General features: G+C 38.4%; 1 protein-coding gene across 3 annotated transcripts in view; it reads left to right on the top strand.

The window, feature by feature from the left end:
* TAX1BP1 (Tax1 binding protein 1) overlaps positions 1-26,429 on the top strand; it is a 56,623-nt gene that overhangs the window by 25,396 nt on the left and 4,798 nt on the right. Inside the window, exons 5-15 of one of the 3 annotated variants that reach the window (XM_061351006.1) lie at positions 6,407-6,555; positions 6,710-6,800; positions 8,065-8,247; positions 10,610-10,837; positions 12,123-12,269; positions 13,587-13,680; positions 14,849-14,967; positions 16,274-16,399; positions 17,799-17,870; positions 21,236-21,410; positions 21,755-21,903. In XM_061351006.1, coding sequence (XP_061206990.1) covers positions 6,407-6,555; positions 6,710-6,800; positions 8,065-8,247; positions 10,610-10,837; positions 12,123-12,269; positions 13,587-13,680; positions 14,849-14,967; positions 16,274-16,399; positions 17,799-17,870; positions 21,236-21,410; positions 21,755-21,903 — 1,533 coding nt within the window. The remainder of the gene's footprint in view (positions 1-6,406; positions 6,556-6,709; positions 6,801-8,064; positions 8,248-10,609; positions 10,838-12,122; positions 12,270-13,586; positions 13,681-14,848; positions 14,968-16,273; positions 16,400-17,798; positions 17,871-21,235; positions 21,411-21,754; positions 21,904-26,429) is intronic. The other 2 variants (XM_061351004.1, XM_061351005.1) reach the window with 2 other exon arrangements.

Below are 26,429 nucleotides of genomic sequence, written 5' to 3' on the forward strand. Positions count from 1 at the left end.
TGTTTGTACAGTTTGTATATGTAATGTATCAGATTAAATTCTTTTGAAGGCACTTGGGTTACAACAGTTACAGTTATGCCAAAGTGGTGTTTAGAGAAAACACAGATATGCATTGAAATAGACTTTTTACTATGCTAGGCTTTCAAAACAGGGGCAAGTAATTAGTCTCCACTGCACTAGGGAAGGACAAGAAGTTATAATGTGTGGTGGTGCTGCTGGTTACATAGCAAGTTTTACTTGACATACTAACTTTAATTAAAATATCCTGGCTTCATTACATCAAGTATATATATTTTTTGTACAAAAATAAAGAGCTTATGAAAATAGTGTGTAGTCATCTCCAATGCTGTTTTCAGAAAAGATGATATATTTGTGATCACTTGAAATTCTTTATTATATTAAGGCATATAATAAAGTAATTCAGAGTTTAGATCTAATGTATTAGTTCTTTTTTTAATAGCATATATAACAAAAAAAACCACTATGTGCTGGTGTAGTGTTTAAGAAGTGATTGAGTCGTCAGTTATATTTGCCGTGCCCGCCCCCCCCAGTTCAACACCCCCTACCTCCCCCCAAAAATCATAATGCCCAAACTTCTGTTTAGTTGCTTGTAAAAGTGGGGCTTAATTACACAGTGTATTTTGACAATTAATGAGTAAAAACAGTCCTCATTATATTTTATTGTACTTAAAACATTGTTAGGTTGGCATCTGGCCAGTAGGGGTTCTTTGTAAACTCTGGCTGATGTGTTTCTCTTGATGGAACAGTACAGTCTTGTTGTTTCAGGACATTAAGTTTTGTTTAACAATGAATAGATGAACTGGTGCTTTAATCTTCCAAATGTGGAGCAGAAAGGCAACTTGTACCTTAGGATCTGTACAAACGCTGTAAGTCATGCTGTAGTCAGGCATGTTGGTCAGTTTGTCTTGACCTTGTTTACAGTTTGGTTCATACCACTGTCATGGTTGATACTAAGCTGAGCTTTATTTCATTTTGATATCAGAAATGGTAGAAAATTATCTCAATATGTGTGTTCTGCTTTAGTGTTACTAATTCATTTGCTCAAGAAAATAGTATTGTATTGAAAATAATGTCTTTCTGAGTTATTTAAGATGAGCTTACTTTAAATGGCCATTTTGCTGTGGTGGAGGTGATATTTAGTTGTCCACTGCCTTAGAACATCTTGGACATTCCTGTAGTTAGATAATGTGATACTTAACAGTGGCTTCCCATTTTGCATCTGTCAGTTTTCTGACAAAGGAATCTGTGGAGACAGTCTTCTCACAGGAGAATGGATAACTGGTACATAAACTCTGAATAATCCTGAAAGATACAGCAAGGCCGTGAGAGGCCCGAGGAAGCTTAAGCAAGCAAGATAAGAAGAAGCTGGAATTCACCGAGTTAATGAGAACTGTGGACTGTTGGCAGGCTTTCGAGGTCAAGTTCTCACACCTGTGCTTAACCAATTGTGTGTTAGTCGCTAAGGGTCTTCAAGACATGCATCCAATCATAATATGCCAAATCACTGTAAGTGCCTGTAAGCTATGGTATATAAGGAGTTAAAGCTTTGTAATGAATTGGCATTCACTGATCCCATTGATTGTCCCTCCCTTGTCCGTGACTCCTGTGTCGACAAATGGCACCCGAACAGGGACCCTCAGAGCGGTAACTTGCGGCATGCAAGTTTGAAGGCCCAATCAAAGAAGAGGGGGCGGCGAGCCGGCCGAAAGTCAGCGCTGCCCCGGCGCTGTGAAATCAGACGTCTGCAAACTGTGGGACCTCGCCCTGATCAGGTGAGCGGCCGGGGAGGAGAAGGGGCACTCACCTTCCGAAGAGGAACATGCAGTGATGGAGCTCCTCCACCATATTCTGTCTGAGAGAGGACTGCAATATGATAGTGCCGCCTTACAGGGGCTGTTAAAGTGGTCCCATGATCGTGGCTTTATCCCCATAGAGCAAGCCACCTTTGAAGTTTCTGAATGGGAACGTATAGGCCAGGTGTTGTGGGATGAGATCAGTAAAGGGACAAAAGAAGCGCAGAAGTATTCTACGCTATGGAGATCAATAATCGAGACTTTAAAGGAAATAAAATCGGAAGGCAACAGTGGCATCTGTTTTCCTGGCTGCTGCTCCTTCACAAAGTCAGTTAGAGGCAGGGAAGAGTGCTACATTTAAGGTATTTGTTCCTCCCGTTGTGCCTGGCATGGCATCTCAGAAGCATCCCCAGCATAAGGGGAAAGACAAGGTGAAGTGGCATTTGCGCCAGAAAGTACAGGCAGAGAGTGCAAACGCGGTCACCTCTGACCCAAAGGAAGGACACCCGGAATTGGAATTGGAACCAGACCCACAGTCTCCAGCAGAACCGGACTTGTACCCTCCCCTTCCTGATCCTGACTCAGACGGTTCAGTCAGTTCGGCTCATCTGCAGATGCGAACCAGCCTCAGTGATGGTCAACTGCAACAGTTGCTGAAGAAGTTAGAAGCATTGGAGACAAAAGAAACCTCTGAACCCTTTGCCCCACTCTCCTACAATCCACTAGTAAAGCAAGGGGAGTGGGAGGGGGGTGTTGGGCAGGGGGTAGGGGATTAGGGTAATAACCCTGCTAAACGTTGGTGTGGGATGATCAAAGATGCAATTGTTATGGGGGAATTTTCGGCTATGGGTCCCTCAGCATTCCCAGTGTTTAACACTCCACAGGGGGCCGTTGGATTTTAAGGGAGTAAAGGAGGCACGTCAACCGGTAACATCCTTCAGGTTAAAATCATCGTATACTCAGGCAATTATCGTGCATATTTTTTCTGCATATGTCTTAGCACCATATGATATCTGATATGATAGCTCAATCGTTGCTTACTCGCCACCTTCAGATATGGTTTAAAGTGGGCACAGCAGAGGAGAAAGCTGGATACATGGCTACTGCCCTTGCCACTGCTGTTAAACCCCTTCTACAATAAGGTTAGGGCGATTGTGGGGGTGCTAAATGTATGAGATGTTATAATTGTGGATGGATGGGACATTTTAAAAAGCAGTGTACTCTAAAGAAAATCAGTTCAGCAACCCACCCCTCTCAGTGTGGTGGTACTGGTTTTGCAGACAAATGTATTAGATGTGACAAATTTGGCCACAAGACAGTTGAATGTCGTTCAAAAAGAACCCCCCCACCCTGAACCTCCTGGGAAGTGAGACCAGCGCGGGATACAGACATGTTGTGTGCTTTCCTGGTGGTGTATGTTCTGCATCAAGACCTGCATGGGAAGGTCTCTTGTATGCTCTTATCAAGGGTATCGGGCAGACTGTGACAGACTGTGGACTTGGGACCCCATATACAAGTCATTTAATAAGTCTCTCTGTGATACACATGTACTAGAAGTTGGTAAATATAAGTATGTCCAGGTTTCTATCGACCTTTGGAGACCTTTATAGATAATTGCTAGCCACTTCTTCCAACACAGGCTGGCCCCCTGTGTCGGAATGAGTGTTCATTTTGGTCAGTATAGAAGCCCAAGCCTCATGCAATGTGGGGGAGGCAGAGCCTCTGCAGGGACGCCTGCTAAGGTTGAGGCTGCCACCTCATGCTGCAATGATGCTTCTCAGAGCTGGTTTCTTGTTAGTCTCCACAGGGTCCTTGTGCCACATTCTGCACGTGGGATTGTGTAGTGGAAGTAATGATTGTTGGGATTTTGTGCTTCAAATATTGTAGTTGTGTGGAGTGTGCTTGTGAGATCCCATACGTGTGTGTGTGTGTGTGTGTGTGTGTATGTGTGTTGAGGGTAGATGGTGTTCTGTGTATTTTTTGTTGTCGGGTTCATGTAAAAGTTTTTATCGGGTAGCAGTTTAACATTTTGGGCAAGAAAGGGTTAATGCGAAAGTGCGGTTGCTGGCAGGTATTTATGGTTGCTGCTGAAGAAGGCAGGCAGGCTTTTGTAGCAGTGCAAAGCAGGGTGAGCAACTTCAGAAAAAAAAAAAGAAAAAAACAACAAAAAAAAGAACAAACAGGTATTTGATGAGAGTTCAGTCCCCATGTTCAAAAGAAGCTGCCCTCTTATTCAGCTCCCGGTGCTCCACCAGCGGAATGGCCAGGATGGACACCAGAGCTGAGGAGTGAAAAAAACCCCAAACAAAACAAAAACAACAAAAAAAACCCCACCTCTCAATCTATTGAGGTATTGAGGCAGTTTGTAGAGGCACCACAGATGAAGCCTAAAGAGCACCTGCAACACAGTGGGTGCATGGTAGGAGCCTTGCTTAGTATGTTTAAGGTAAGCTGGGGGTGAATCCAAGACTTGGAGGAGCAGATAGATCGGTTGAAACAAGAACTGCTAACTGAAAAAGCGAGAGGGGTAGTGCAACCACAAGCTTTATGAGCCACCACCTAAGCAGCATCAGGGTGGCAGAGAAAAAAGAAAAAAAAAAGAAAAAAAGAAGAAAAAAAAAAGGGCAGTGATGCAGCGAGCTCCTCATTTAATCTGTCTACTTCTCAAGAACGGATAACCTGGAGGAGGGGGTATACTTGTGTCCTCCTGCCTACAGGTCCATGGCGACTGCCTCCAAAGTTTGTCAAGCCTTGCCGTGAGCTGGACAGACAAATGGAGGAAGCTGAGATGCTTCAGCTTCAGCTGACCCCAAGCAGAATGAGATAGAGGAAGAGAAAAATGAATGATTGTAAAACATCACTTGGGGGCAACTGAAAAGTAACAGCTTGAATATGTGTGCTTGTAAAGTAGCTATTATTAGAGGCTTTGATTTTGTGTATGAAACCACCTGTATTTACTAGCCAGTTGCTAATAAGAGACTACACCTTGTTTGTATTGTATAGATTTGTCACTTGTAAAAGAGATGTTAGAAATCTGCAGTAGCTGCTAGAAAATGCTAAGGCAAAAGCTAGAAAGATTCTAATACAAGGGTGGTGTTATAAAGTAGGTGATGGAACAAATTAAGAGGGTGAGAGAGCACCACTGGTAGGAAATTTCTTTGGCTAGTTACTCTGCTAATATAAATTTGTGTGTGCCTTGCCATAATAACGACTTGTTATTGGATGGAGCAGGTGAAACTCTGCGTTGACAACAAGGTGCAAGGACTGAGGCTGACCAAATGCCTGCTGCCACAATCAAGGGCAAGACTGGGTTGGCCTGTGTTTGCCACCAAGAAGAACCTTTAGCTCCACTGCTGGCTGCAACCCATCAGGCGTGGAGTGGTGGGGACACATGCCATGCCAGACCTTGATGTGAAGGATGGCCCCCCTGTTACCAGAGAGCCATAGAGCAGAAAAAAGGGACAGGCCCAGGAGCAGGGGCAGGCCCAGCAGCCTGTAGTTGGCATATGTTGAAGATATGATCTAGCCCAAATCCCCTGCTCAAGTAGTGTCATCCAAAAGATATATAAAACAAAAAGGGGGAGATGTGGAGACAGTGTTCTCACAGGAGAATGGATAACTGGTACATAAACTCTGAATAATCCTGAAAGATACAGCAAGGCTGTGAGAGGCCCGAGGAAGAGTAAGCAAGCAAGATAGGAAGAAGCTGGAATTCACCGAGTTAATGAGAACTGTGGACTGTTGGCAAGCTTTCGAGGTCAAGTTCTCACACCTGTGCTTAACCAATTATGTGTTAGTCACTAAGGGTCTTCAAGACATATATCCAATCATAGTATGCCAAATCACTGTAAGTGCCTGTGAGAAATGGTATATAAGGAGTTAAAGCTTTGTAATAAATAGGCATTCGCTGATCACATTGATCGTCCCTCCCTTGTCCATGACTCCTGTGTCGACAGGAATCTGGTTTGGGTATTGTCATCATTCTCTGTCTCAGCTTCTAATATCCAAGAAATAAATCCTTCAATTGTTTCATAAGCTTCCATGAGATTTGTGATACTTTCCATGTGTTTTAGCTAGGAGAATGTAGCGTAGCAACTAGCTCTAAATCAGAAGTTCTTCCATTCCCCCCCCCCCCTTCTGCCTGCAGTTATCTTTGTTGTGGCTTGTTCGAGTGCTGTAACTGGTCAAATGCAAGCTCTCCTTTTCAAGTAAAAGCGAGTAAACAGAGAAATAGAAGTTGTTTTCTAAGCTAGGCAATTGATGGTGAGTTTGCAGAAAGGAGATGGGCAAAAGACATGAAATATAGCTTTGTTTGTCGTATACTCTGAAGTCTTTGGTAGTCTCTGTGTAACTGAATGCTTGTGCCAAAATAAGCATTCATTTATTGACTCCTTATCAATATATTAACTGTGCATAGCAAGTTTGATATGTTTTTATATATTCTATTTATTTATACATACTTGAAATGGGCTTGTATGTTTTAAGGAAGAGAACAAATCTAAGAACTATATTTTAGCATTAATTCAGGTAGCATGTTGTAGTTTTGAAGGTATGTGCTCTTAAATGACATCTATTTGCAATTTTTTTTTAAGAACAATATTCAAGCATCAGAAGCTCTTAAAACTGAAATTGATGATTTGAAGAAGAAGCATGATGAGGCTGCTTCAAAAGTTCTCCAGCTTGAGGAAGATATCATGACTGTTACTCAAAAAGCCATTGCAAAAGAAACTGAGTTAGACAGGTATTCAGTCATTTTGTTCCTTACCTTCCTCATTTTGCTGTTTTTTTTTCCATGGGTGTGGTGGTGTTTTGTTTTTTTTAAACTAACAGTTTTTACTGTATGCATTGATTTTCTGTATTAATAGTTCTGTACTGTTAATTTGTCAATGTCTTAGTCTGAAGCACAAACTGAAGAAAGTGATGCTTGAGAAGGAGCAACTTGAATGCGTGTTAAAGACAGAAAAGGATGAAAAAGAACTTTATAAGGTAACTTTATTCCTTGTACCTGTAAAATCTGAAATGAAGTGGCTTGAAATAAAGGTAGTAATGTTTTACGGGGAAGTCTAATAAATTGAATTTGTTAAGGAAGAAAGGAAATGGGTAGCTTCCGTGAACATATTTTTAAGGCAGTTATAGATGTTCTCATATAAAAGTCAATGAGGAAAAGAACATCTGAATTCATCTCATGATATAAAAAGGTCTCTAAGAAGCAGAATGAATCACTAATGTGTTAAAAAGTAGGCATAGTAACAAAAAATAATAGAGACTAGTGAGGAAGTTCTGTAGTTACACAGTACATCACCCAGTAACTACTTTTCTTAACACAGTTTTTCACAAGTAAATTACATTTTACTCTCTGAAGTACTCTCTCCGGACTGTTTCTTAGATCCCTGTTCTTAAGTCTTGTGTATAACTCTGAGAAGCTTTAGGAGGATCTGTATTTTTTACTAGCATGGCTGCTTTCTTTTGCTGGTATTGAGAGACACCCATATTAAAATAAAATGTAGTGCCTCCTTCCGCAAAAGGCAAAAAAAAGTATATGCTAAAATAATGAAACACTAGCTTGTATGAAACAAATCAAGTGTATTTAAAGGGTTATTTCTGTTCATAGGAAAATGTCAATATGTGGCACATATGTACCAGAAGTCATTAAATCTCAAAATACCTTTCACAAGGATGGAATCCCTTTTTTAAATGAGCAACAAAAATCTTCTAGTCTTAGGGTAGAGAACACCTGAGTGCAGCAGTTACCTTTTATTAGGCATAATCTGATAAACTTTTTGACATTTTATAATGTCATCAACAGTTGTAGAGTTGTTAAAGCAATTTGTTGTCTTTGGAAATCAGTGTTGCTGATGCAGACCTGTTTGCTTAGATGATTGCAAGTACATACTATTAGAAGTTTAATTTCTCTTTAATTTTCTTGAGGTCATTTTTTTTTTGTTTGTCCTTAGTTTTACAACATTTTTGAAGAGATGAGTGAATTCAGAATAGCTTAATTTGTTGTGGACAGAAATCAGGGCCTTAATTTCTAGATATAGAGTGGAGCTGTTGTAGGTGATCTTGCTGAAGGAATTCCAGGAAGAAACTTTGTTCTGGAGGGCAGTGATAGCAAGCATTTACTTTTATATTTAGCTGTTGTAATCTGTCTTGGAGATGAGTTAGAATTTAGTGAACGCTTAAGTGGACAGGTGAACAGTAGGTTTCATAATATGGAAGAAGAGTTTGACATCTTCTAGCATCATTACAGATACACTTGAAGAATACAGAAATAGAAAACACTAAACTAGTAAAAGAAATCCAGATGTTTAAGAATTTGGATGCAAACAAAGAAAGCATGATATCTTATAAAGAGGAGGTTGACAAATTACAGCTAGTCATAGCTGAAAGAGAAAACATCAAGAAAGCTTTTTTGCTCTCCTCATCCAGTAAGGTAAGCATTTAAAATGAATGTATCTCAGGTTGTATGTGTTTCACAAGAGAAAGAAGTTGAAGATACCACCAGTGGTACAGAATGAAAGGCAAGAGAATTATAGTATTCTCAGCAGGTGCAAAAAATGAGCAAAGGAGTGAATTATGTTTTATTTCTTCACATTCTGAGCTTGTCTCTCACATAATGAACTGTGAGATGAACTACATGTGAAAAAATAGTTTGTAAATTCAGTAAAAGTGCATCAGTAAAAGTAGTACACTCCAAGTTGCTTTTTTAACTTCACGAGAAAGGAAGGAGGTTGAGGAGAAAAGTTAATCATGGTGCTATGTTGAGACTGCAGAGAGTGATGGAGGAGAAAAGAGGAGATGGGCTGAAGGACTTATTAGGTGAACATGCTGTCAAGATACAGTGATGCAAAACATGAGGAAGAACAAGGTATCATATAAATGGACTAAATTTATGAGAACCCATAGTGCCTGTAGGACCTCTAAGGAAGCGGTGACTTTGCTATGTGGTGTGGTAGCATTGTGGTTAGCAGTGTAGTATAGTAGGAGAGTGAAATTGCTGAAGAACTGGTACCTGTCCTGTTCATGGTCCAGGTGAGTTTACTTCAGACTAGTTTTAGAGTGGTACTATGAATAGCTGTATTGGGTTTGTGTGGTAAGGTTGTGGTAGCTGGAGGACTATAGGGGTGTCTTTGTGAGAGGCTGCTAGAAGCTTCCCCTATGTCCAGTAGAGCCAATTCCAACAGCTTGGAGATGGAACCCCTGCTGGCCAAGACTGAGCCCATAAGCAATGGTGGTAATGCCTCTGGGATAATGTATTTAAGAAAGGGGAGGAAAATAAAAAGAAGCAGCACAACCCCCAAAAGACAAACCAAAAAACTGGGCAAGAGTAGCTGCAGCTGAAGAGGAGTGAGAACATGTGGCAGAATCCAAGGTCAGTGAAGGAGAGAAGGAGGTGCGTCAGGCACTGGATCAGAGATTTCTGTGCAGACTATGGTGAGGGAGATTGTCTCATTCCAGTCCATGGAGGAAACCATGCTGGGATGCCTGAAGGAGTCTGTGACCCTGTGGGAAGCCTGCGCTGGAGCAGGTTCCTGGCAGGACCTGAGGCCCTGTGGAGAGAAGAGCCTATGCTGGAGCAGGCTCCTTGCAGAACTTGGGACCCCACGGGGACCCATGCTGGAGCAGTTTGTTCCTGAAGGACTGCACCCTGTGGAAGAGACCCACACTGGAGCAGTTTGTGAAGAACTGCAGCCTGTGGGAAGGATTGCACATTGGAGAAGTGCTGTAAAAATAGCTAAGGGACAGGACTGTATGGCATTTCAGAGTCCATCCATCTCTGCTTACAAAATGAGTATTAGTTTTCCTCTGGACTTGTTATGCTAAGTGATTATTCAGAAGTTACCAAATAATGAACTAGAAATGCCTGAATTTATGTCTAGACTCAAGAAAATGAGACGATTATACCTTCAGGAAGCCTAGAGGCTGTAAGTAACTTACAGTAGCTTTGAATATATAATAATAATAAATGATCTCTATTATATATTACATATTTTATAATTATAATATATATACTGTAATATATATGTTGTGTCTCATATGTATTAGCTTGTATGAGACATAAATTGTATATTATAACATGTATTGTTCAAATTATTAATAATAATTTTTATGATTTTTTTAATTATTATTGATCCTGGGCTTTTCAGAGGAATGAGAAGCCAGTAGTGCAGGTTGGTCAGGTGGCCCTTGGCCTGTCCTGTGGAATTGCAACAGTGCTGACAGTCTCAGCGCGACATGCTGCAGCCTGCTCTTCATTATTTTTTATTCTCAGTTCCTCCTGAAAAGCTTGTTGTGCAAGATCTTGGGAAATGGAGCTATGAGGAAAACATCCCAAAGCTGCTTTACTGTGTTTTACATCAACCAGTTGTAGACATTGTAAGACCTCTTACTCTGTTACCTGCAGTATCTTACTGTGGGATGAACTTGGGTTTTGAAGCTGGATGGCCGTTTGTTCTTGTTAAGACTTCTGTGGTGATACGAACAAAGATATTCTGGAAAACAGACTTTTTTGCATGTTTGTTTAAAACTAAAGGTGAAAGTACAGCAAAAATCTAGTGTAGATAAAATAATATTTAAACGTGCTTGTATGCCATAGTGAAATATGTTTTCACACTATTGTTATCAAAGGAGGCAAATGGGGGAAAGTAGAGCTTGTGTGCTAACCTCTTGATTTAGTTTTGCTAAAGCCACCAGGAAGATCTCATTTTTCTTTCAAATGTTTCCAATTCCTATGCCAACCTTTAAGGTTTGAATTAAAAAATGATGGATTCTATTCCCTATCTTCTCTTTCCTAGGAAGATGCAAGCTTTTTAAAAGAACAGCTTCGGAAAGCCGAAGATCAAATTCAGGCTAGCAAACAAGAAGCTGTCCTAATGTCAAAAGAGCTGAGCGATGCAGTAAACGTGCGAGATAAGACGATGGCAGATCTTCACAGTGCACGCCTGGAAAATGAAAAATGCAAAAAGCAGCTTGCTGATGCTTTAGCTGAACTTAAAAAAATCACAGCTTTGAAAAACGATCAGGTAAATTGTCAGTATTTAGTGCTGAAGTTTAGTGTATTTATGAAATCTGTCAGAGCTAGCTTTGCTGAAGTTGGGGAATAAAATTTTTATGGATGATTAGTACAAATTATTATCAAACTCTGTTTTGGCATTCAAGATACTACCTTAAATCAAGCACATGTTAGCTGATTTGGAAGGTTGTTAATAAAGGAGGTTTCGGCTATTACTTACAGAAGCTCCTTTCTACCCCCCCCCCCCCCCCCCCAGTATTTTCACAGACTAATACAGTATTTCTGTGTATTATTTTGAATCCTATCCCTCTCTGAATTCTTTTATGTGAGCCACAATAGCATTAAAAATACATTCAGATAAGTAAATTGGGTGGAATTTTCTTTATACTGCTCTTTCCTCATTGATGGATTCTGTCTTGATTCTTTTGAGTCCTTGCATTACTTATAGTCAAAGTTAATTTGCTTTAGTATTTGTGAGTATAAAAGTATTAATGTCATGGCAACTATCTGGAATTTCTTTCTCTTGGATAAAAATCTAGTGAGCTAATATAAGTTTTGTCATTCTGACTTAAGTGAGCTTTGCACTGGATCTCCGTGACTGCAACTGTATTGGATTATTTTGCTACTAGGATTACTGTAATGATGTAGCAGTTTTTAAAAATACATTGTGCTGAACAGTAATTAAAATAGTGCAGTAAATCCGAAGTGAACAGTACAACCCTCAAAAGAGCTATTATACTTAAAATATCCAAGAATTACATTTTTTTTAAGGATTTCAGTAATATACAATGTTTTTGAATTGCGTCCTGAAAAAAGTAGCAGATCATCTGAATGATTCATGTTACCAGTTGGTAAACATAGTTTATATAGCTCATGTATCAGTGCTACAGCTCAACTAGATCTCTTCTAGTAGAAATACAGTGAGTGTGATGGAATATAGTTGTGGTCTGTCCATGTTTGCTATAGCTGTCTATAACATAGCTAGAACACCTTCTGGAAGGCGTTCAGACTTCTGATATACATTAGTCAGTCCACAGAACAAGAATCCTCTTCACCTGCCTCTGGTATTACACCAGTGCCTATTTACTCCCTCAGTGTATCTTGACCGGAATGAAGTTAAGCACAGCTGCTTTTTTCTCTGCTCTACTGCTCTATTCCTTTCCTTCCCACAAAGAAAATAGGAACTTCTTCTGTACATACATAGAGTATTATGCTTCCTTTAATTGAAAAAAGGCTCTTTGGGAAATAGTGGTATTCAAACAAAAAAGGAGAATTATTTTTTTATTTTTTTTAAGGAGACTTCAAGCACAGTGGAGCAGGAACTGCGCAGAGAAGTTGAAGATCTGAAGCTTCGTCTGCAAATGGCTGCTGATCATTACAAGGAAAAATTCAAGGAATGTCAAAAACTTCAAAAACAAGTAAACAGATTTACAGAACAGGCAGTAAGTAGAATGGGAGAAACTGCCCTTGCTTTTTTAACTTTTCAGCAACTGATTAATTTCCTTCTGCAAAACCCAGTGCTTTTTAAAAAATCAAAGCATGTGGTAAGCAATGGCTCTTTAGTTTACCATTTTCTTCTATAATGCTGTGTTATTTCTATGATTCTTTTTAGGTAGTTGTTGAAACCCAGCATAGGATTTATAGTAACTGGTGTATGTAGAAAGCTAACAGAGTTTGGCTGAACCTATAAGCATAACATTGTTCAAAGAAGAATTTTGAAACTGAAGCAGGAAAAAACCCAGTAATTGCTACTTCTGTTCAGTAACATCATTGCCACAAAAACCTCCCAAAAAACCACAACCAGAAAAACCCAAATGAAAATACCCACAACAAAATTCACCAAAACCCACAAAACAAATGCAAATCCAGAAGTGGGGAAAGTGGAGAACCTGGAGGGGGATTTCAAAGTGCAGCTGGGAGAGGTTCCACAATGCAGTGTATAATTGTATTCCATATGTGTTTTGTATTCTTATCAGTCGTCTAAGGTTTGTTCCATAAATGAGGCTTTTGCAGTGATTGTGTGTGTCTTATGCCACCTGGTAACGGAACCTCTCGGTGAATATTCAAGCAGATTTGAGAGAGAGTTCTTCAGAATTTTGTGAAAATCAGTGACTTGAGTTGAAGAGCAGATTAAATGGGGAAAAATTGTAAGAGCAGTGGCAAGATACACAAATACGAATTCTTAAGAGAAACAATTATTTCTGCTTTCCACAAAACAAATGGGGTAGTTACTTAGCTTTGATCTACTACAGATTAAAGAGTTGTCTTCTCATCCAGAAGGTCAATGGTGAATGAGGTGTGATACCAGAACACGTGTAGCTTTTCCTAAGAAATCTTCCACATCTTTGGCTGTGTTGTGCATGTGATAGCAAGTACCAGATTTCACTACTCGGGCACCAGAAGTCCAGCACTCATTACTAATACAGGCTTCATTTTCTAGTGTAATATTAGATTTAAGTTGATGGATTTAAGTGTAACTGTTTCTCTAGAAAATGAGATTTTTCTAATAATTTGCTTAGAAATGACTGTTTCTAGAAAAAAAACAACCAACCTTTGATTTTTATAATCTTACTTTATAGTCTGAGGCAGTTTCAGTTTTAATAGAATTAAATGTGTTTACATATTTATTATTACCTCCTGTTTTAATGAGCAATTCCATCTAGTCCAATTTTGGAGGAGATTATAGTGCAAGATACATATTACTTTGTGCTTTGGCTTTCACTTAATTAAATACCAAACCAAAATTTCTTTTCACAAAGAAAACTGCAGGGCATCAACAGAAACTGACAAATGCGTCTAACATTGAGACAGCTACTGCCGTCGTTACAGACAAAAGGTTTTCTTCATCTCCAGGTATCAACAGCTTAAATCTTGTCTGTTTGTCTCAGCCTGAAAGTGTTGCCTGTGTGAAGTAGTACCTAATATTGTTTATTGTAAGAAGTAGGTGGACTTGTTCTTTTTTAATTAAAGCAATGATTAGAAATATGAAAAGTCATCTAAAAATTCTGTCTTTAAGTGGCAACATTCATAAATTACTCCATTTATATTTTAAAACAGTTGATATTTGTTAATATCTGTAGGACTGAATTTCTACTTGATAGGTAACACAGAGATGGTTTTGCCAAGCTAATAATTCATGTAAAAAAATCCAAACAAAAACCCAACCCCAAAAACACCCCCAAAAACTTCCCAAATTATGCAGTCATGTATAAGGATTCTTCACTGTGCCATTCTACTGTAAGCTCAAATTTACTGAAAAGTTCTAATTATGTGATGGCAAGGTCAAGTCTATAGAGTATTCTCATGACTTAAAGGCAGTAGTGGTTTCTTGGAAAATGTTTAACTAGGCTATGGTTTTTATGAACTATGAAGTTCTTGGAAAACTAATCTTCTAAAACATAAATATATAGTGATATATTTAATAATTCTTCTAAGAAAGAAATCCTTCACCATGAGCATGGTGACACACCTGCACAAGTTGTCCAGAGAAGTTATGGCTGCCCCATCCCTGGCAGTGTTCAAGGCCAGGCTGAACGGGGCTTTGAGCAACCTGGTCTAGTGGAAGGTGCCCCTGCCCATGGCAGGGGGTTGGGACTGGGTGAGCTTTAAGGTCCCTTCCAACTCAATCCATTCTATGAAGTAGATTGCTGAGGCACTATGTGTTTTTTTATGGAAAAATAAAATACTTAGCATTATATCATATGTATTCTGGTGTTTACTTTCTTGGGAGCTAAGGGGAGAGGTGTCTGTTTTTAATGTTGGTCTTTATAGTATGTATACATATATTTATGTTCCATTTTCAGTGTATGAGAGAACTGAACATAGGTGTGCTGATATCACTGCTGATCTTGCGTATTACTAGCCACATGATACTGGTTGCCTCTGATTAACTATTTGCTTGGATAACATGGAGCACTGTTCTTTATGCACTGTCAAATTTGGCCTGTCATCTCTCTTACACAGACTTTATTTATGGAGCAAAAAAAAATCAATGTCCTTGTTTTTTCTTCAATGTTCACAGTTAGCCCTATTTCATCTGACATAGTTTCGGAATTCGTCGTAAAGGAGCAAGTACGTGAAATGAATAAAGAAATTGCTGAGAAAACAGAGAAGTATAAGAAATGCAAGCAAATGTTGGCAGTAAGTGAATGGCTGCTTTGGAAAGCTGAACAGAAAGTAGCTATAGGTGCTAAGTGTTAAAACCACAAAGCATACCCAGCTGAGTTGCCTTGCTTCTGTGATGCACTGCAGTTATGGTAGAAATCTTAGTGGTGTTCAAGGCCAGGTTGGACAGAGCCTTGGCATGGTTTAGTGTGAGGTGTCCCTGCCCATGGCAGGGGGGTTGGAACTAGATGATCTTAAGGTCCTTTCCAACCCTAACTGTTCTATGATTCTGTAAGGAAGCGCATTCTGATTGAGTCAGCTCTCGCTTACATGTTGTATTAGAAAATCCAGATAAGGACTCTTCAGGAAAACCCAGATGGAGGAAAACAAGTGAACAAAAATATTCCTATGTCTAAGGCTTTGAATACGTCTTTTCATTATATTTGAAGTGTAATTGCTTTTATAAATCAAACACAGCACATTGCTATAAGCCACCTGATGTCTGGAGCAGGTATAGTAGTTTTCAAGTATAATAACTCCTCCAGATCTGACTGTCTGGGGCTTTGATGTGTGAGTGGGTGCTATCTACTAGCTTTGGCTCAGTCATACATAAAGGCATTTATGTGGTTCTCTGGGCCAAATTTGGCACCAGTAGTGCTGTAGCCACAAAAATAATTCCCTTCAAATATTAATACCTGTCCTGACTTGATTTTCATTAACCAGTTTGGATGGATGTATGTATGATGGAGTACTGCAACAGTGATGCTGGTTGTAGAATTAAGAACTGCTTTCTGGGTGTTGTCTTGTCTCTGTTCATCTTGTTTCTCTTATTTATCACAATGAGATTATTCTGTTTTAGTGTGCTCTCCAGGATGTAATACCTGTCTATAATTCTGCTTATTACCTTATCTATGGAGAGCCTGTGTTAACTTCTGCTGGCTATTTCTTCTGTAATTATAGTTGGGGAAAGCTTTGCCTTTGACCTTCTGGATGAAAGATATTTAAGTTGCAAAAGTTGCATGGGGAAAGGTTTTGTATTGAAGTGAGACTCCTGAAAGGATAATCACAATTACAGTGTAGTGTTAGGATAGAAAAAAACTTGAAGCAGGAAAGCTAAAGACAATACCAGCTTCTTGAACACTCAGGCAAGAAAAAGTATGTACTGAACATCATTTATGCAGTCTTCACTGGTCCTGTTGTTTTCAAAGTCTTGAGTCAGGCTTGATTACTTGGGGAAGCCATTCATAAATGGTCCTGTAAAAGCATGGAATTAGTGTCATTGTTGGGGTGGGAAGGGAAATCTCTCAAAATTGTAAATATTTCATATCATGGTGTAAACTAGGAGGAGAAGATGAAATGCAGTGTTTACGCTGATGAGCTAGCTAAACTGGAGCTGAAGTGGAAAGAACAAGTGAAAATCAATGAGGGTATAAAATTACAGCTGGCAGCAATGGAAGATCAGTATAAAGTAAGTTACTTTATTTTTTAATGAATGGTACCATGTTCTTAACATAGTTACTCATTTCTAGTGGCTCAAGTAATGAAGTGGTTTAATGGGAAAAAACCACTGTATTTTTGCTGTACATAGAAATTCAGTTTTGCACTTGTAGAAAGAACAGAGTCTTGTAATGCTTCTTTTAAAGTAAGACAGACCTCCTAAGTGTATTACCAAATGGCTGTCAGTCTTTTAATACTGTGGATTTAGACAAACCTCTAAATGATGTTAATGTTGTATTACAGGAAGAAAAGGGCTAGAAAGTTCTGATTTCCCGTTGCTTACTAGAGTACTAACAGGACTATTGATTGGTGTGTTTGTCTGAAATCTTTATTTTGCATGCTGCATTACCATTATGGTGATGTCGAATGCATTTTATCTGAACTAACTAGAGACATACAAGATACTGTTTTTGAAATCATCATGAGAGAATTACTTAATCTGGAGAACTTCAACTGTAACCTTAGAGTGATGCAATGCAAACACCAGAAAGTAAAGCGTAATGGGCAGCTTTAGCTTACAAGGTGCCTTAATCTTTGAGTTTATGTGATAGTAGTACATATATTGAAGTGTTGGTTTTTTGTATGTATTGAAGTGATGGGTTTTTTTTATGTTGACAACAAGGTTTTGAGCAGCAAATTTCTGTAAGACCAGCTTTTATGCTTTTTCATAGTCTGGTGGTGGTAGTGTAGATGACAGTAGAATACTGTTGCACATCTTTGCCCGTTGTGATCAACAAGGATTGAATTGAACTGCTACCATATCAGTTGTAGTAGGAATCCCCTTCCACTAGAAATGACAGCACTTTTTCTTTATAAAGTGCTGAATTACTCTACAGCTTACATCAGCCCTTTGTAGACTGACCTTTTTGTGACACTTTTCAAAGCTCTAATTTCAATTTTATAAAATTCATGACTCTTTCCAATTTATTAAACTTTATTAACTAGTAGTGATAGGTTGCTATGTGTAATTGAATGTAAATAAGTTTAGTTTTTTTTAACTTCTCAACAGCTGGAATAATAAATAATTTGTTCCAAAATTGAAATAATTTGGACTGCAATTCAAAACTTACTATCATTCGGGAGGGTGCAAGTGCTGGAGAAAAAGTAGGGTTTTCTTCCCAGTCAGTTGATTTTGATTCCACAACTTTTTGCTGAAAGTTGGCAAGAAAAGGCTGCTAACGTTCTGCTCTTGCCTGGTAGATAAACTTAAGGAGAATAGTTGGTTTTGATCTAGTAGTACTAGAGGTTGCATGTAACTGTAGTAGACAAAATGATTTCCATCTGAAAGATGAACTTAGTTTTAATAATATAACATGCAGGGAAATAGTTTCTATTCACTAATAAGGAACCTTAAACTTCTTTTCATATAGGTTCAGCTGGCAGAAAAAGAGAGACGAATAAAGGAACTGGCATCACAGTTGGAACTCTTTACCAGTGAGAAGGTATTGTCAGGATTCCTGTTAAATTTTGTAGGTTAACACTTGTGAGGCTCTTTAGTTTGAGGAATTGCAATTTATTTTTAAGTGAGAATTTGTTTACTCTTTCAACATTCCCATATTGAGATATTTGCCAAAGTGAGTTAGCATTTTAAACTGCAAGTTCTGTTAGTACTGCTAATACATTAAAAATAAAATGTAGACTGTAGTACATCAAAACTGATTCAGCCTTTGAAAATGTTGTCATTTATTGTTCTGTAATAGTGTTCTAGAATATTTTCTACCTGTGATTTAACAAAAATGCTGCAGTGTCAAAAATTATTTCTTTGTTCCTGTCTAGAATGCTTTTCCATCCAGGATCTAAAGTATTTTTTTCTGTTTGCAGATAGGAAGTACTCTGTGTAAATTAATAATCTGAGCAGCTGGTTGTACAGTTCACAGCACATAGCAATTCCTACAGGTTCTTGTCCTGTACTTCATTCTCGTCTCAGCAGCATCACTGTTTTTCTACAAGTTTTCGGTGGACTTCCAGCCTCCTTCCTGCACTGCTTCTCTTTATCTCTTGGTTAGAGGTTCAGCCCTGTTGCATCTAGGGGCTAATACTGGTTTAGTGCGTGTGCTGCTTGGCCAAATAGAAAAGGTCATTAGCAAGCTCATACTGCAGCCCTTCTGGCCTCTAAGGGAGCATCATTTAACAAAAGTTGCAGGAATTTATTTTCTTTGAGACAGACTCTCTCCCTGATGCTTTCGGGAGTTACTGGTTGACGGGCAGTACAATTAGTAAATGTTATTCCCTTTGGAATCCTGGCATAAGATGTGGATGCTCATCCCTAGTGTGACAGTTTATTTTTTTTCCATCACTGGTTAGGACTATTGTTGCCTTTATCCAGTGTTGTCCTATAGCTAAAGATGTAGACATTTCAGCAGTATAATCTCCAGGTTTTTCATGATGTGTGCATACAACCAAATCCTTTTGACATCTGCAGTTCTCTTACTGACTGCATGTAATAGGAAGAGCAGCTTGACATGTGACAGTAGTGACTTTGGTAAACTACAGCCAGAAAAATATCTTTATTAGAAAAGAACAATACACAAACAGTACTGTGTTTTTTTAAATATGTGCTAGAAAATGAACTGCTACTTTGAAGAGTTCACTGGCTTATCAGATTAATTACCATTACTGTTAAATCAGATGTTCTGTAATACTAATTCTGGAAGTACCTCTAAGGTACTATATGGCAATTAATCAAAGCTAGGTTTTACTGAGAAGTGAAATAGTAAAATGTCCTTATTACATTCAGATAGTATCTGATGACATTGTGAAAATGTTGGAATTGTTCAGATTACTTTAAAAATCCAGGATGAACAGAGACATGGTAACAACAGGAATTTGCATACTGTTAAATTGAAATGAAACGAATTTCAGATTCAGCTAGTGAAGTGTTCTGTAAAATTCTAGATTCTCGAGTAGCTGGTATTTATTCATTTTTTTCCTAAAGAAAGTTGCAGTTTTTAATAGATCACCCATGTTTTTCTAACTCAAAAAAAAGCAAAATAAGAGTTCTGATGAACCTAGTTTAGCTGGAGGGAGTAACTTTAAACACCCCACATAAGAAGAACAAATGCAATAATAACGTATGGGGCTTATAAAAGCTTAGAACTTCGTCTACGAAATTTATAGATATTTACATTATAAAGAAGAATCAAAGTGCCTTGCTAGACTGGAACCATGATTTAAAAGGTTAAGCACGGTACAGTAAACAGCTTTTCAATTTATACTCCATTATCAGTGTTTGTTTATAAATGTCACCAAACAGAGCATGCTAAAAATGTTCATTTGTTGTCTCTTTAAACCTATAAAATTACTTGGTTTCTATTTTATTTACAGACTTATATGGCCTTTTTTTAAAAAATCAGTCTTTATCCTTGCTATCCAGCTTCTGGCTAAGGCTGCCTTACCTTTTTACAGTTACTTTGATCTACATTCTGTTTTAATCTTATGTGATGCTAAAATTAAAATATTAATGCCTCTGCCTCTCAGTCTAAACTGTTTTCATATTGTAGAATAAATTGGATTTAGAAAGGAAAATCTTAATTTCACTGATAATTAATTGTTCCTGCTTTGTATGGAGTGAAGATGAATTATTTAGATTTTACATGCTCACTAAAACTTTAGGATGTAATCCTAACCATTTAACACTAATCATTTAAATCATATGTACAATTTAGTTTATAAATCTAAAGTAACGCTAACATAGTTTTACATCATATCTGCAGGAGGATATTTTACTTGGAGGGTGTTATTAGAAGTGTTTTCTAAAAGAAAATAAATATTACTGTCTTTATGGCCAGTGCTCCAAAACTTTCTGTAAGCTGCCTTGCCATTTGTAGATACCACTTTTTTTCATGTTTGAATATGCCTTTGTGGTGATACTGTTGGAGTCTAAACCTTTTATGTCTGAAACCTGATAGTACATATACAGCAGGAAATGTATAATTTCCATCTTTTTTCATTTGAGTGGTGTTTTGTTTTCAGATTAGCTGTTGCTACTTGATTTTTGCATTTTTGTGTTCTAGCATTTGGGTTGAAGTTTACCTGTTTCCTAAGAAAAATATATTTTTGTTGCTTTGAATAACTGAGATGTTTTACTTCCCATGTAGTTAAATGGGTAGTTGAAGTCTTGGCTTTTAGTTTCATTTTAAAGTCTTGAGGAAAAGGCACACTTCCATGTTTGAGGTTTTTGTTAACATTACATTAGCAAATACTAAACATGAACCCAGAGAACCCAAAAGAAAATGCTAACCAGAAATAACAAGATGATTGGAAAGCATCTCTCTCTTAACAATCTCTATTTTTAAATTATTATTTTCATTTCAACATCTCAGAATGTTTTGCTTGCTTTTGGTAAATGGTATATTCTTTTGGTTGTTCTTGGCATACACAATCTCCTTCCCTTAACCTGTTTTATTAAACAGGAGGATGAGAGACTTCTTTGGATCAATTACAGCTGGTGCGGTGATCACACTTCAGTCACTTTAATTACTGTCTTTTAGCATATATATTGGCTTAGCCTTACAGTGGTTTCTGAATTGTAAAAACCCTTTAGCAGCTTATGATAGTTATTATAATCTTTATGGGTTACATGCAAGAACCTAGAGTTTTAAGTATACTGATTTTGGAAGAGTTACATTTTCAAATGTGCATACTTGTGCCCTTTCTGCCATGCTGTTTTGTTGTTTGAGAGAGATTTCCACTGAGTAACAGTATTTTCAGGGTGCTCCTGCAAACTAGGCTTTCTCTCATGCCCACTAAGAAGAAACTTTACTAGGACTCTCTAGGTTAATTATGTCTTAAACTTTGCATTATTTAGGAGCTTGATAGGACACCAGGAAATCAAGCTGGAAGGATGATGGAAGGACAGGTTTCACAACAGACATTACATTTTCGCAACCCATATTCAGAGGAAAATGGACCGGTTCCTGCAGTGCCAAGTAGACTACCAGTATTGCAATATGGAAACCCCTATGCAATTCAGGAGAGAAGAGGTAAGTAAATTACCCTCCACTCCTCACACCCCATATAATTTCAAAAGCAGTGGCTTGTTTAATGCAGGTTAAGTATCAGCAATCTTTGTACTGGTACGCAGAGCCGTTATTGATTGATGACAATCAATAAAATGCCTTTATTTTACTGATGAGAATCAGTAAGATAAACGCAGTCTTAAAGAAGCACCTTTTGAAAGAGGTGATTTCTATTATTTAATCTTATCTAAACTGAAAATGTGTAAGTCTTGATTTTTAAATGTAAGGAAGCACATCTGTAATCTCAAAACACACTCTACTGGAAAAAGATGCTCTTAATTATTTGTTTGGGTTTTTTTTTTCCTCAGATGGAGCAGATGGTGCTTTCAATCCTGATGACATCCAAAGACCACCTGTTAGAACTTCCTTTTGGGAGCTAGAAGACGATGTAGTGTGTAGTCAGCCTTCACGCAATCTTAGTCGGCCTGATGGTTTAGAAGATCCTGAGGATAGCAATGCAAGTTACCTTTTTATTATTATTCTTTTTCCTTGGTATGTTTACTACTGAGTAATCAAGAATTGCACATTGGTTTTCAGTATCTAATAAGCCTGTTCTTAAGTAAATCCAGGTTGTTTTTTTATTTCTTTTCCCTGAAGAATGTTTTAGATGAGTTTTTGCTTGCTTTGAAGGAGAAAACTTTGCATCAAGTGATAGTAATATACTTGTTCCTCCAGTCTCTTGAGTAACTGACAGCCTATTTGGTATTAGGACAAGTAGCATCTGCTTTATCTTTTTAAATATTAAAGTTGAAAAATCCAAGTAATCTCAACTCACTCTGATTTTTCTCTCCTGTGTGGTAGAATGAGGGCTCAAAATATAGCCACCTCTTACTCATTTTATAATTGATATATATGAACTAAATTGTAAGAGAACAAGTACAAATTAAAATGGTTCTGATACTAGTATTTTCAGCTGAATGCTGAATGAAAATCAGTTTTTTATCAGAATCTTCTTCTAATGCATTAATCTTCTGTTCTCTTTTGCTAATATGCATATACTAATCTAAATTTTGAATGGTTTTTACTACTAGACATGGACTTGGAAGAACTAATTGACTGTTACCTAAAGCTGATTAAGCTGAAGGTGACAGATTCTCACTGATTCCCTTTTTAGGGCTTTATGTTTTAAGTAGAAACTGTTTAGCTTTTTAGTACAGTTAACTTGCTTGTTCTGGTATAAAGAATTGTCTTCTGTTGTACACTGGACTATATGTCTTCGTTTGAACAGGAACAGACTTCTTACTCTTTCTTTTTCCAAGTACTCTTGCACCTTCAAAAATATTAAACAAGGAATACCTTTCTGCAAAGTATTGTGCTCTTTGCAAGTACAGTGGTATCATGACCCATTTCTCATTTAGTCTAGTTTGCCACTTTTAATTGCTATTAACCTTTGCAGAAGCTGATCAGTGTTCAGACAGGCATGATTTTAGCCCTGGTGCTCAGCACCTATAATGGAGAAAAATGTGTTTCTCCCTCCTACCTTTTGCCCCCAATGTCCATTACTGTGAATAATTAGAGAAACTGTCAGAACTTTTGCAGCCTGTTCAAGATCTAGAATGCGAGATTAATGCTGTTCCCCACCTTTACTTCACATTTTGCATATTTAATCTGATCATTCTTGACGTAGATATTACATATGACAAGCTCTTCTTTAGTCATCTGCTTCAGTTTAATTAGCAGGGTGTTCTTTCTGATCTATGTGCTTTGCCCTCTTGCAAACCCAGGAGAAACAGTGCTCGAGTCTTGTGCTCATTTGCAGACACAGCTTGGAATTTTGTAATGAGATGGAGTATAACAGGCTTAAATAAAGTTCAACTTGAGAAAAGGTGCTTTTAAATCAAATAATTTAGGTCTTTATTTTTTTGCTTTCAAATAAGAATCAGTTGCTTGCTCCTACCAAAAAAATAGAGTGTATGTGTAGTGTTCAAATTTACTTGGAAATGGATAGTTACAGGAATCTTTCCAGAGAGACTTAATAATATGTCAAAGATAAACCAGCTCTATTGCAGTATTTAAAGACATAACCAGGGGAAAACTCTCTTCGTTACTGAGTTGTAGACTGAGAAAGGATACATATGCAAACACATCAGAATTGTTTTCTAATGTTGATGTTGTGTTCCTATTCTTGTTTCTCCTGAAATTTTGTTTCTGGGAATGGGAACTGCCATGTATTTGTTTGATGATAAAAACCATCAGTTCTGTGTGACTCTAAAGACTTCCCAGAATTCTTTGTAGCTTTAGCATTTTGAGCTCTTAGGCCAATTGAACTGTGATTTTTGAGAGGGGTAAGCCAGTCTGTGTTAATCATGCCAGATGAGCACACACACAGTGGCAATTTTGTGTAGAATAGTGGCCTTGCCACATGTTCCTGCCATTGTCTACTCAGCACTAGCTTTCCATTTGCTCATGCTCCCATAATTGACCAAAATGTAATCATTTGGAGCAAATAATTTCTAGAAGCAGTTATGTAGGGGAGAGATCCATAAACAAAACTCACATATATGAAAGTGAGAGTTTGAGAGACGTGGTCCTGATTACAGTTGGCAGTAAGCCCAGAATAATTATCCTGAGACCTTTAAACAGTGTTATTAGTCACAGTAAGCTTGTGGTGGATGAAGAGCGTAACTTCTGGGCACTGACAACCAGGACAGGAATCCAAAATGGCCTTTCTTCTAGCAAAAAACCCTCACTCCACTTCATTAGCCTAATCTTACCCTGGCAGCCAGTAACTATCTCCCGTATAGGGTAGACATAAAAGGAGCAGTTGGTATCTGGGTACTTCTTGGGAGACCAAACTGCTTGCAGAGAGGTTTGATTTCACTCCTACAGCAGAGCTGAATCACAGACACAAAACATATGTACTACTCTTTCCACTTTGCCCATAATATGCATCAGCAGTGTATCTGTTAATTTACTGTTTAAATCTTAAGAGGGGTATCAGTTCACTTACTGTGGCATGTTAAAATGCTCTGTAGAAATCAGAGATGCGAATTGTTTAGATCTGTGGGTTTTGTACAGTATCACATGGCTTTGTTTCTAATTCTGTTTGGCAGTCTTGGAACTGCTTGTAGTTGCGATTGTGAAAGCAGTTCTTGAGACAAAATTGGTTAGTTTTGGTAAAACTAAGTGAGTTGTGCTTGTTTCTAACAGGCAATATCTGGCTTTCCCTTCTCCCTCTTTGAGTGACAAACCCCCTCTTTTTTGTCATGCTTTATTGTGGAATGCATATATTTATATTTGATACATATAATCTATGGAACTCATTGCACTTAAAGAGTCAGAGTTACAGTCTAGTGATAATAGGTAAGTCATGGTGTTGAAGGCATCCTTTATAATTTGTTAACCTCGTTATCCAAACTTTGGAACTGGGAAGGCCTGGCACTTGCCATGGTTCATAACCACAGTGCCAGGTGGTGGGTGCCTGATAGCAGACTTTCTGGAAGGCGCTGAGGCCACATACCTACTGTGTTACATCACCGCAGGGCACTGTAGGGGTCCTGGACCAAGTATGTGCAGCTATGTCTCTAATCACCAGACAGGAGTGCGAGAAAGCTGGCTTGGGGCATGTGCAAAGGGCATGTTAAGCTGTCTCTCTCTCAGAATATGAAGCATGGGCTTCTGTCCAAATAACTTGGATGACTTGACCATGGGGTCTTGAGAGTAAGCTGATGCCTATTCTTAAAATACAGCATAGGGCAAGCCATTGAGGCCTGGTGTCCTAGCAGTTACTGTCTCACTCTTTCTGTAAAGCGGCTTCAGCTAGTGCCTTCTCATTCTGGCTTCTGGATCTTTAGGGGGTGGCTTGTTTTAGCATGGGAGAGTGACTGGTTTTTAAGTGTCAGGTTGAAAAGAATATGCTTTACAACATCATTAGAATAAATACTGTATCATTGGTTAAACTGGCTGGAAGAAACCAGGCACCTAAGTGATTGTGGACCAGGATGAGTAAGACCCCTCCTCACTTCACAGAGTTCTCTGTGTTACATTGTACACTTTAGGAGTTTTGTCCATCTGAAACGGACAAAAAATGGATGGAAAAGTAGCTGTTGGAGCCCAGTACAATGGGAGGTGATGTGTGTTTTCCAGAAGTTCCAAGTTGCCCCAGGGCAGTGAATTAGAATTTTAGTTACTGGTGCTTGTATACTGTTTACTGTAACTTGTAATTAGAATGGCTGTGAAATACTTTAAGACTAAGGTAAGGTTCTCACTGTTTGGCCATTCTTTGATAATAGAGTAATCACCACAATAAGCACCTCGATCTATACTTAACATAGATTTCTGATGTTCCTGTTTGGGTTAAGCATAACAAAAGGTTAAGAAGTGATCTTTCTTTATATACTTGGTGAAGAGCAAAAGTACACTGAAGAAACAGACTTTCCCGATCTTAACAGGGTAGCATGAATGTAGTGTTGTCATTGTCACGTGGTGCACATGTCAGAAGCATATAAAGAACCCACTGTATGGTTTGTAAAAGTTAACTGTAAACTTAACTGAACTGGGCCATGAGAGAGCTGCATCCCTAGGGTGTACCAAAGTTTTTAAAAAAAGCCTTTTCTGATGTCAGTAACTTGTGCTTGCCTTTGGTTGAAGCACGTGCCAACAAGGTAGCAGTGCGGGATAGTGCCCATGTAGGGGAAAGCATCACAGACTCATAGAATAGTCAGGGTTGGAAAGGACCTTAAGATCATCAAGTTCCAACCCCCCTGCCATGGGCAGGGACACCTCGCACTAAACCATGTCACCCAAGGCCTCGTCTTGCTCACATCGGTTCCTCTGAAAGGAATGAGGAGGAATGTTACGTTGTACCTGGTAGGGCATCACACTTGCCAGATGCTGAAGGAAAGGACAAATAGCATAAATCATTTTATCTTACCAGGTGACTAGCAGTAACCCAAATATGTTCTTTTGAGTTGTAGCAAAAGGGGGGTGCAAAATTCTGACTAGTAGCTAAATGAACTAGAGTAAATAATGTGAAACACCTGC

The sequence above is a fragment of the Neopsephotus bourkii genome, unplaced genomic scaffold (genome assembly GCF_033783945.1).
Source record: "Neopsephotus bourkii isolate Nb327-2 ecotype Australia unplaced genomic scaffold, CSIRO-AGI_Nbou_v1 NB_549, whole genome shotgun sequence".
Lineage (NCBI taxonomy): Eukaryota > Metazoa > Chordata > Aves > Psittaciformes > Psittacidae > Neopsephotus > Neopsephotus bourkii.